Source organism: Curcuma longa, chromosome 14 (genome assembly GCF_044706935.1).
Source record: "Curcuma longa cultivar G26 ecotype Majalengka, Jawa Barat chromosome 14, ITB_CL_G26_1.1, whole genome shotgun sequence".
Taxonomy (NCBI): domain Eukaryota; kingdom Viridiplantae; phylum Streptophyta; class Magnoliopsida; order Zingiberales; family Zingiberaceae; genus Curcuma; species Curcuma longa.
In genome coordinates this window covers 8419279-8430579 of record NC_133874.1, presented here as the reverse complement: position 1 = coordinate 8430579, position 11301 = coordinate 8419279, and the positions used below count along the sequence as shown (strand labels likewise).

The 11301-nt window shown below is 37.8% G+C and overlaps 2 protein-coding genes and 1 pseudogene across 3 annotated transcripts; 2 read left to right on the top strand and 1 right to left on the bottom strand.

Annotated features, from left to right (window-relative positions):
* Positions 1 to 427: 427 nt before the first annotated feature.
* Positions 428 to 6777, top strand: LOC141844920 (uncharacterized). Its single transcript, XM_074732899.1, has 3 exons — positions 428 to 519; positions 6152 to 6353; positions 6439 to 6777. Exons 2-3 carry the CDS (start codon positions 6168 to 6170, stop codon positions 6769 to 6771), a joined length of 519 nt encoding a protein of 172 aa, XP_074589000.1. The 5' UTR covers positions 428 to 519; positions 6152 to 6167; the 3' UTR covers positions 6772 to 6777.
* On the top strand, positions 1882 to 4193 carry LOC141844918 (protein FLOWERING LOCUS T-like). Of its 2 annotated transcripts, XM_074732897.1 has the most exons (5): positions 1882 to 2101; positions 2639 to 2700; positions 2916 to 2956; positions 3043 to 3259; positions 4055 to 4193. In XM_074732897.1, exons 1-5 carry the CDS (start codon positions 1910 to 1912, stop codon positions 4080 to 4082), a joined length of 540 nt encoding a protein of 179 aa, XP_074588998.1. In that variant the 5' UTR covers positions 1882 to 1909; the 3' UTR covers positions 4083 to 4193. The 2 variants fall into 2 exon arrangements, with proteins under 2 accessions (XP_074588998.1, XP_074588999.1); XM_074732898.1 differs by lacking the exon at positions 4055 to 4193 and having other exon boundaries at positions 3043 to 3263.
* Positions 6778 to 7367: 590 nt separating the features above from the next.
* On the bottom strand, positions 7368 to 11152 carry LOC141845647 (uncharacterized; annotated as a pseudogene).
* Between the last annotated feature and the right edge of the window lie 149 nt (positions 11153 to 11301).

The following is an 11301-nucleotide window of genomic DNA, read 5'->3' as shown; positions in this document are numbered from 1 at the left end:
TTGTCTAATAAACAAACTTCTATCAGCATCGTATCCACAGGTTCTGCTCATGTAGAATGAACAAATCTTCTGTGCATTTATCCAATCTCTCTCTCTACTGTTTTCATGTGCTGGAATTGATTGATGTCTCTCTTCTCAGATAAACTCAAATGTGACAGAATATAAGGGAAATCAAAGAACGGCACTAATCCTGAATATGCTAATTGATCACCCTCATATGTTGACACAAGTTGCAATCCCATTTCACTTGCTTTCCATGTGAAGAACCTTTTTATGTTTTTGGACATTTTACCAAATCACACCCAACAAGTCTCCTAGTCGAATAGTCTCCTATTCCCGCTGTCGAGAGGACTCGACATGATGATCATGGTGCAGAGGGCATCATTGTGGACGGATTAGATCTACCTTTGATTGCTTTGTCACTTTTAGATGAAGACCTTCACTCCCTTTGCCATAAACTCATGGCTTTTTCATCAGCTTCTCTTTGAGAATAATAAACTCTTTAGCTTTTCTCCACCTGTTCAAGGTTATGCATTAGAATATTGACATTACTTGTGTGAATTTTTTTACATTAAAGTTGGCAGCAAAGGAGAATCACACAGTTACTTTGAAATTTCATTGGGTGGGAGTCGATAAATCATCCCAAATCTTAAGCTTGCAGGGGTACTGAAATTGAAAGGTATAGATACAGAGCTTGTTGGGGGAATGATGAGAGAAAAGTAAAGGAACACAAAAGGAACTTCAAAATATTATCCATGTAACACATCATTGAAATGGATAAAATTATTTATCAAACATAAGAACTTTAGATGAGTAACATGTATTTTAAAGCTGACCAACAACAGGAATGAAATTCAAACCAATCCCTGAGAACTTATCAGCCAACAACTTGAAATTGTCATAAATTGAATCCACACTTTGCCCTGTGGCAACTTCTCATAAGGCAAACACTCACTTTGTGGCCTATAAAAAATAGATCAATACCACAAGAACCCCACTTTGGAAGCATTTGAAGACCAAGTTATAAACTTCCTATTACTTGGAACACTCATAACGCCACTTTAATTTTGCTTACCTAAAATTCTCTCCACCTCAACCCCTCTAACTAGAAAAGCCACCTTGTCTTTTAGTCAAGTTCCACCTTAACCCTTTCAGCTAATGCTAATCCACCATCTGTTCACCTCAGGCAAGATGCTTACCAACTTTTATCCACATTGACTGAACTCCAAGTAGTTTGATTGAACCCCACCCGGCTCCGTCCACTGAGACATGAGCTTCGAATAGTTCAGTCAAATATATCCATGCAACTATCATTTCTATTGTTATTGTGAGTTTGTAATTTCAACCACAACAATCACCTTAAAAACAGAGCTTGCTGCCCTCGAAACTTTTTCATGCATGAAGTGCAGACAACCTTGTATAGACCAAAATTTAGAACACACAGACACTTCATTCTCAATTCCTAAAACACACTCCTTGAAGTGAAGTCATTTGCTCTGGTGCCACTTTGTCAAAAGAGAATAACTAATTTCAAAAGCAAATATATTTATTTATTCTTTCTTGAGGGATTCCCAAGAGCAACCCAAATGCTAAATTCCAACAATTAGGTGCTTACTTGCTCCAGGAGCTCACACCTACCTCCATTCCATGTATCACTGAACACCAATCAGTGTTACAGAAGGATCCAGATCTAAAGATTTTATTCACCATGCCACTAACGCATACAAAATTCAATATCCCACATTCATATCAATCCAAATTATCCTCCTTAACATTACACTAGTCTCAGATTCCAGGACCATCATTACCCTCTCTATCTATATAAGACTCTGATCCCTCCCTTGGCATTACCACAATCAAGCCTCTTTTGCTCAACTTCAATCCAAGTCCCGCAACCCATCATTCAATCATGTCAAGAGACCCGCTCGTGGTTGGCAACATTGTTGGGGACGTGTTAGACCCGTTTGTCAGGTCAGCTTCACTTAGGGTGATCTACAACGGGAAGGAGTTGACCAATGGGTCTGAGCTCAAACCTTCAGCAGTGGCAAATCAGCCGAGGGTTGAGATGAGGGGACGGGACTCTAGGACGTACTATACTCTTGTAAGTGACTTGTTTAGCTTGATTTGGTTTGGTTGCATGAGCCTCAATCTATCAGCTCAATTGGAGCAAGTGGGTCAAGATGCAAAGTTGTTTGTCCATTAGTAGCAGTCAAAGAATCTTCTTCTAGGTCTTGAACGAACTGTTGAAGCCTTTTGTGCAGTCTTTGGATGGACAAGACTGCTCAACTTGATAGGTTTCTCTTGGAGTTACATGTGTAGGCAGAATTCAACGCTAATCCTATGGAATAAGCTCTGTAGGAAATCCTATAGAGGTGTTTTTCTTAGCCATAAGATTAGGTCCATATTTATTTATGATAATTGATAATTTATCATTGTTAATTAATCATCAACAGTTAAAACTAAATTCCAATTCCATAAGAAATCCTGAGGGACCGTTTTCCTATGCTTCACTATTATAAATCTTGATTTGCATCACGTAAACATGGCATGAGATTTGTTGCATGTTTATAGAATGTCAACTAAAACATCGATAGATTCAAGTCTTCTTGATGTTTGTTGACCATAATGATATGTTTAGGTGATGGTGGATCCTGATTCACCCAGCCCCAGCAATCCAACCAAGAGGGAGTACCTCCATTGGTAAGTTCACCTTGCCTGAAAAAACAGTTGTAATTTATTTCATTGTTTTGAAATCATCAATCCAACTAGAACAGTTGTGAATAATGTAACATCCACTTGAACTAGCTAAAGGGTCAGTTCAGTGGGATTATCTCGCCCTGGTTTATTATTCAAAACATTGGTATATGATGAGGGACCTGGGATCTAATGACCTTCCATCCTAAATGTCCTTGTAGGTTGGTGACTGACATCCCAGAAACATCAAATGCCACTTATGGTGAGTGAGGAAACCACATTGAACTAGGTTATAATCTTCTTTTGACTATGGATTCTTTTGTGAAGAGTAAAAGTTTTTGGTTGTAGGAAATGAGATTGTGGCATATGAGAGTCCCCGGCCCACTGCCGGGATCCATCGGTTTGTGTTTGTGGTATTCCGACAATCCATCCGGCAAACAATTTATGCACCAGGATGGAGGCCAAACTTCAACACAAGGGACTTTGCTGCTGCGTATAGCCTCGGTGATCCTGTGGCTGCCATGTTCTTCAACTGCCAAAGGGAGAATGGATGTGGGGGAAGAAGGTAAGTATATAGATTTTGGATCTTTATTGTTCATCAATAGGACGTGCCCAAGATTAAAGGGAACAGGTTGCCACAACCACCACCTAACATGCCAAAATACTCTCTTGATTATCAACTTTTCACCAACAAATTACAAAATATTTTATATAAAAATATAGCCAAAATGACCTAGATAAAACTTTATACATATAAGCATGATTGCAAACTGTCGAGAAACGAAATTGAAACAATTTGATAAGCAACAAGGAATATTAGACTTGTATCAAAATAAACCTGGATGATACCGACAAAATCAAATATACTAAATTATGATCAAATAAATTTGTCAATCCATCAACATGTTTGAACAACTTGAACAATGGTTCGAGAGGGACCTCAATTGGGTATTTCAAATAAGAAGGTCCGAACTTGAATTCTTTTCATTAGTAGAGCTCAATTTGGCTACTTGTGCATACGAAAATGAACTTATCAAACACCTTGTGTGCAACTAAAATCAAGCTTCTCAATCAATACAAAATGATAAGAGCAATTAAGCCCATGCGGAAACAAGAAACATAAAGTTATGTATTCAGTATATTTCTCAAAGGGAAAAAAAACTCCTCTATACTTTTTGCCTCCAGAAGTGATTCCTAATCCAAAACCTTGTTTAAACAACACCCTGGTCTTGTGGTCCAGTCAATTACAGAACAACTAGAAAAAGAATCTATCACTGCATTTTTTAATTATCATGTTTTTTTCAAGAAAGAATAACAATCATGGTTGTATCTCTTATACAGTTCTTTTATTGATCAATAGGTACCAAGCTGTCAATGGATGGATGTAGTAAGCTTTTCATCCAATTGCAATTGTTTTCAGAGGATAGATGAAGGGGGCCCCCATTGCAGCCATGCAAAATGAGCCATATATATGTATTTTCTCATTACATATAAAATACTATGCATCAAGATGTGTACTTAATAGAAAATGCTAAATACTTTGTACGAGTGTGTTTACTTCTCTACTTGTTCAACTGTGTATCTGTAATCGAAGGAAGAAATCAAGTGCTGATTCTGAGCATAATTAGTGCTACTTGGCATCTGCAGAGTTCAAGACCTATTTATCCTGAATCACATATGTGATTTATGTGACGAAGGGCATGATAATCGAGGTAAGATTAGTAAGGTTCTTTTGTTTATCCGGATGGAAGACACTGTGGAGTAGACTTCAAACCCCCTCACTTCAAGCCCTTCTTACTTGGCCTTCTCTTTCACCCTTTTCCCTCATGTCTTTTCCTTTCTTTCCACCCGCATCCTTCAAGGTACTTAAACCACAGTCCAAAAATAAACAAATCGCACACTTGAAATTCACACTATCATGGGATTACTTATACCACAGTCCAAATAATGTGAAATGCTATAATAGATAAAGGCGTGAATATTGGATGATTATGTGATATATGATGTCGGTACTTAATAATATGCTTTGATATGTTTATTATGAGTGCAATATACTAAATTTCAGTGTAATATTGAACATACGATCATGATTTTATGTTCTTGCTTCTTAAGTATAAATTCATTCAGGGTTTTCCATATCATTCAGAACCCAACATTCAACTGAGTTCAAATCATATGGCCCAACATTGCACTGCCATGCAGTTTAGTCAAGTCGACATAATGCTAAAGATTTAATAGTCATTAAGATGAAACAGTGTAGCAAACATGGAATCAGTTCCATCACTTCATTGCCACTAAATGAATAATTAATCTCTGTTAATGACAAGACGATCCCCGCATTAATGTCCAATGCTATGTTCATACAAGTGAGAAGTCCGAGGTGCCACTGGAGATTAAAGACGACCTCACAGATACAAATGGGCTGTTGGAACATTAAACTCACAAGGGGAGTGAGTTATGACATCAAACATTGAATGCATTTGATCCATCGTGGCCAAAGAATGAGGCACAGCGCCATTTATTAATTGGAGTCGCTGGCGTGGATTTTCAGAAGCCTCACCCCACCACACTAATTTGTTATGCTTTGCTCAGTTTATTTTTTTTTAGCATTTCTCATAGGGCACATCTAGCTTTTCCAACTACCAGAAGAATGCACCATACTTTGGTATTATCAAAGAGCACATTCATTTTCTAAAATACCCCTCCCCACAACTCGCTTTGCGCCGACCCATTTTCATGCCAAACCGTTCTTTACATGCCCAATCCGAAGTGTGAAACCACTTCTAACTGACGACGCTAGAGATTGGCATCGCCTCGGAGGTTGTCTGTCACGATCAAAAGTGCTTACTGACCCTAAACAACTTAAAATCTATTAAAAAAAAAGTATGCATAATCAAGCGACTAATCCAAGTGCAATGGTGTGGTAGAAATATGAGTTCTTTAGAGCCATCAAACACTTTTGGTTAAAAAGTTCTTGATAAAAGAATTGACACTTTGGTTTCTTGTCACAATTCGGTTATGTTCAGGCGGCGAAACAAAGTATGCCTAAGTTCAAATGGGCAGAGAATAGAGGAGTATTTTGGAAATTCAATTGCCCCCTTTGGTAAATACCAAAGTAAGCAGGAAGTGGGATAGAGTGGACCCTTTTGGTGTTGGTTTCTTGTCACAATTTAATGTCATTCTCCAGTCTACTGTCCACTTTAAATGCAGAGGACTGCCCTCCTCTTAATGGGGTTGGATGAAATTCACTTTAAGTACCCTATTTACTCACCACAAGCGCCCTTGCATGATCCCATCAATCTTAGCACGAGGTATCTCTCCTAGATTACCGTTCCTCTCATCCTATATATTGCAAACTACATGTATGGAGACATAAAAGTTTATTGGTAAAGCTTAACGAGGAGACAGGAAGGAGGAGGTAAAGCTTAACGAGGAGACAGAAAAGAGGAGGTACCAGTATCAAACAGGCGGCTATGGAACACATGGAGCTTTCTCTTGGCCAGCCTCAGTCGATCTCAAGTGAGGAATCAGATCCAATTTCCACGACGAAGAGGAAGCAACAATCGATATGGAGTAATCCAGTGAACCAGAGTGGCAGCATTGACCTCCAGCTCGATGATCCCCTGCCACTCGATTGGGAGCAATGCTTAGACTTAGAAGTGAGCAATAAACCTCTCGCATTTATTTGATGCAATATGATAGTATGATCTAAATTTATGCATTATTTAAATCATGCTGTAGCAGTCAGGAAACATGTATTACCTGAACAGGAAGACCATGAAAAAAAGTTGGATGAGGCCAAAAGAGCGAAGCATGGACTTGGATCTTAACATCTCAGTGTTTCCATTCTCAGAAGGAAAGGCAACATACACAGCCCAGGAAATGAATAAGCAATGCAGTTCAAGTAACAACATGGTGGCATTAGTCTGTGTTAATTGCCATCTTCTCATCATGATGTTCAAATCTTCACCACACTGTCCAAATTGCAAGTACCTGCACTCGCTGCCATTGCAAGATGTATCTCATCATAATCTAGAGGCTGCAAAGCCCTTGGAAACTCTGAGCCTCCTTCATTAATTGTGTTAAAATGCTGTAAAATCATCAGATGTGAGCATGAGCATTTAGGTTGGTAGAAAAATATAATAGTAGTGGTTTGAAGCCAATACAATAGAATGAAAACAACTCCATATTCAAATGCTTGTTGATGGGCCATCTTTTCATTAAATGAAGTGGGGGTGTACCTTGTGATATGAAAAGCTTTGGCTGTACTATCATAAAATGATATAAATGCTGTTTGGTTGTGGTGGATGGGCAATGAATGCCACATTCTATTCCCTTTTCCCCTGCTTCCACACAAAACTTTCTAGAGTTTGGAACACATTCCTATGCTGATATTTATCTGAAAGCCTGTGCGCCTTCCAGTGTCGTCTACTTCCAAATAATTTTTCATTTGATGTTGCTCTTTCAAATAAATCACATGTCACCATGTTACAGACTAAAAAAAATATTCAATTCTAAAATTAAATTTAAATACAATTAATAACAATGTAAATTGCACAAAATTCTGTGCACATATTACCAATATGAGATAACTATTCCTGAAAACTCAAAGTGGATATCTATCAATAAATCGTTCTAGGACCTGAAGAAACTAGATCACTAACAGTGATCACCAGATCAACAATTTCCTGGTTCGATTCAATGGGTTGTCTTGGAAACTCTGCATGTAATGGGAGCAAAAAGTCATTAACTATGCAGCCAAGTGATCTGAAAATTTATAGTATCTTACCTCAGAGGGCAATAGCTGGTCCCCAGCTTTCCAAGGAATTATGTGAAGATGAGTCTGCAGCAGGCACAGATTAAATAAGGTAGCATACGGCCACTGGTATTTGAAACCATCTATTGAACTTAAATTCACTACTAACAATATTACTTGGCCTGCTGTTAATCCATCGTTGACAAACAAATTGAATGAATCTGCAAATTACAGATTGCCCATAACTCTTCTACCAAATCCTGATGAAAGGTGCTTTAACAGAGTGCATTCCAACTTGTTGATTTTTCGCAAAAGTAGACAAATAGAAGTCAAATAGTGTGTATTTCACAAAGATGAATTGTTCAGGACAACTGGTTTCAAGGTAAATGGTCTATTGAGATGCTAGAAGCTTTATATGACACTTGATGCAAATAAACCTTCAAGAGATAATAAATGACCAAACAGATATATAAAAGATACGCAGAAGCATGGCTACATAAAAGCACATCAAACATTGTCAAGGATTTAAAAAAAAAAAAAGATGGAAACATTCATATCTGAAAGGGCAAAACTAAAATATTACCCAATGAGGCTGAGGCGCTATAGAAATCTTGTATGCAAGTATTGGCATGGATCTCTTGGCAGATTCAAATTCCAGAAATTTTAAGATGAAAAATCAAACAACACGGCATCCAACATCAAGGAAAAGCATGATGAATCATGCCAGTTTCCAACTTACCAATCTCATTTCAATATCTCTAATTAGTTGTTAAAAGTTAGGAGGAGCTTTGACATAGATACCATCAGTCCATGAGTTATTTTCATGTTTTGTCTAGACAAAAATGACACCAGTTGAACAATGAATGATATTCTTTGATATCTGAAAATTCAGACAGATTCTAGATTTTAAATAGAATCTGCACTAGCCATTGAGCATGCATGCGAATCAATAAACTGTAGCAATTAGATATGTGTTTTTAGGTTTAGTATTGGTTCATTGGCATGGTGAAACTTCTTGTTCTCAACCAATGATGCCTATGGTCCGAAGATCAATGAGGGAAGAGGAAAAATAATTAATGCATAAACAAAGAATATCAAACAATATCACAAATCTACTTTCCATATTCATGAGCCCATAATCTACATAATTTCATGGCCAACTACTGTCAGGGGTGACAACACTAAAGAGCTTCAATTCTAATAAAGCTGACACACTGTAAGAGTCAAGAAAAAGAAACATCCAAAAACTGATGAGCAGTCCTTGTCAATTTCATAGGACAGTGGCAAACAAGAAATCGAAGCTTAAAAACAAAAATGCAAGTATCCATAGACATTTGTGACTGTGAGTGCTTCGTTGAGGAAACATAAAAAGAAAAGCATGGAGCAATGCCCCAGGATCAGATTGACCAAGATAAAACATAACATGCATAATAAACACATGGTGTTTCTCCAAATTATGGACTAATGCTACTCTAAGATTCATGAGTTACATGGCTTCAGATTAAGGGCATGAGCAATGCACAGCAAGTGGAGTTGCTTCAAATGAAGGTGCATGTGATTTTGGAATGATGAGGGAGTCTGCATGCCAAAAAAGATGGATAAAGAATTTAAGAATGTAATAAAAAAACAGCCAATAATTCTCTAAAATAAGAAAATTGGTAAATAATTCTTCATTTTATGATTTTTAGTGACCATACATTATTATGCCCTATTCATAGAGATTGCAACATAAAATAGAAGACATTACATATATGGTAACATGCTAAATAAAATATATCATTGCAAACCAAATGAGTATCAGAGGTGGATTGACAAATAATTGAAGATGAAGGAGCAAAATCAATGCAAATCAGTAGGAGAGAAATAAATAACCTCTTTCCTTGAACACCTCTCAAACTGCAGGTGTTGCATCGAACCAACAGATGATGAACAGATGCTCAATGTTTATAAATTACTAAAGGCAGATTGAATGGCACGCCTAGCCCAGGATGATTTGTACCTACTTCACGATGATAAGAATCTACAACACAAATTCTGAATACCATTTAATTCCAAATCAGAAGCCTCATAAACCATAGATGCATGTTCTGATTGAAATCAGGAGAAGGCTAATATGACTAGCAAATTCTTCAGCTTGAGAGAGCAATACCAATGCAATTCTATGTTTGTGCTTATTGCAGCCAGCATCACAAGTCACATAGAGCTTATTAAGGAAATATGGGAACAATCAGTAGATGTGAGGGCATGAACAAATTTGGTTGGATTCAGAGAGATCCATGAAGTGAGTTCTATTGAGTATCTCATTAACAAGGATCTCAGCCTTGGATTAGCAGTCAAAGGGAAACTACAGTATGTCCAAAATATCCTTTGTGAATTGTTATATACTTTATAAGTACTTGCAGAAATAAATATATTTGCAGTTTCTTTTGATATTTTCCACAAACATTAAAAAAATTCTGATTATTTATGCATAGTTATCACACATCTTATTTAGTACTTATCAATTATTGCTGTTTAATCGACTCAAGAATGGTTAATGCCTACAAAGTTCTCAAATCATCCTTATATTATATGCCATGATGAACAGTTCAAACACTAATCCCAGGATTATTATGTCTTTCTCTTGACTAGGACTACAACATTTCTTTTATCAACAGATATAAATCCATAATCATTTTTATTTTTCTACTTAAGCTGTCCTGATTACAATCTATCATTCTTGAACTCAATTTGTGCCTAATACGTTATACAGTTGTGCTACATTATCATAGTATATGAATCAACACTTTCATCATCAAGCATCAATTTTCCCTATTTAAATGATTTTCAGTTATATATCTTCTGCTGTTTCTCGAAGGAATATCTTTTACAAGTCCATTCATAGCATACAATATGACTTGTAATACCATAGTCTATCCAGTATCACTCGAAAGACAACCTTTAGCATATTACTCTCATAGCCAGTACTTGGTTCTTTCTTCTTACTTAGATACATTGTACCACTCTATTTTTTTGAATGGTAAAAATCTCTTCGTATATAGTCTCACAGCAGTTGCATATTGATTATCCGCCTAATATATCGGTTCTCTTGCTAAACATTAAAGACGATGGCATTTTCTCCCATCATGAATCAGAGTTTCGTTTGTATGTTGGTACAACGTCTGTATACCTTTATTAGACAGTATCGGCACGAGCTGTCCATCTTGCTTCCTCCATTAAACTGTATCGGTGGCAACAATGCAATACAAACTCCATCTCCCATGGATTAGGCAACCTTTTTTAAGCATCAGTAGTTAACAAAAGTTCATCCAATTGACAGTTGAGCAAAGAAAAAACATAAAAATAGAAGGGAAAAGATTCCTGAAATAATAAGGGAAAACAATAGCCGATAGCGATTTCAATAGGGAAAAAGAACACGAAAACGACCCGAAGGATGAGAAGCCAAAGCTATACCTTGAACGCGAGGGGATTCGCCACGGATGATCCGGCGAAAGACGCATCCTGTCTCCCCAGTCCGTTGAGATTCGGCGTCGCCTCCGCCGACGCTGCGTCTGGAATCGGCGACACACGGCGGTTCGTCGGGCGTAGAAGGGCGTCGAGAGCCCCCGAGAGCGGCAAGTCCGGTCGGACGGAGACGCAGCGACGTGCCATCCAGGAGAGATCGGCGGTAGATAGAGGGCTCCGGCGGAATGCCGTCGCCATCACATCAAGGGCTTTCTCTCGCTCGCTCCCACGCTCTTCGCGGCAGCAACAGGAATTGAAGTTAACGCGTCGCTGCCTCCGTCCGAGTAGATTTAGAAATGGGGAAAATAAAATTAAATTAAAAGGACGTCCATCGTTGATAAAAATAG

What these genes read in the sequence shown, in the direction of transcription:
- LOC141844920 (XM_074732899.1), top strand. Translation starts at nt 6,168, where the DNA reads ATGGAACACATGGAGCTTTCTCTTGGCCAGCCTCAGTCGATCTCAAGT. An exon ending in AGCAATGCTTAGACTTAGAA is followed by an intron (nt 6,354 to 6,438) that starts GTGAGCAATAAA and finishes ATGCTGTAGCAG; the next exon opens with TCAGGAAACATGTATTACCT.
- LOC141844918 (XM_074732897.1), top strand. Translation starts at nt 1,910, where the DNA reads ATGTCAAGAGACCCGCTCGTGGTTGGCAACATTGTTGGGGACGTGTTA. An exon ending in AACATCAAATGCCACTTATG is followed by an intron (nt 2,957 to 3,042) that starts GTGAGTGAGGAA and finishes TTTTGGTTGTAG; the next exon opens with GAAATGAGATTGTGGCATAT. An exon ending in AATGGATGTGGGGGAAGAAG is followed by an intron (nt 3,260 to 4,054) that starts GTAAGTATATAG and finishes ATTGATCAATAG; the next exon opens with GTACCAAGCTGTCAATGGAT.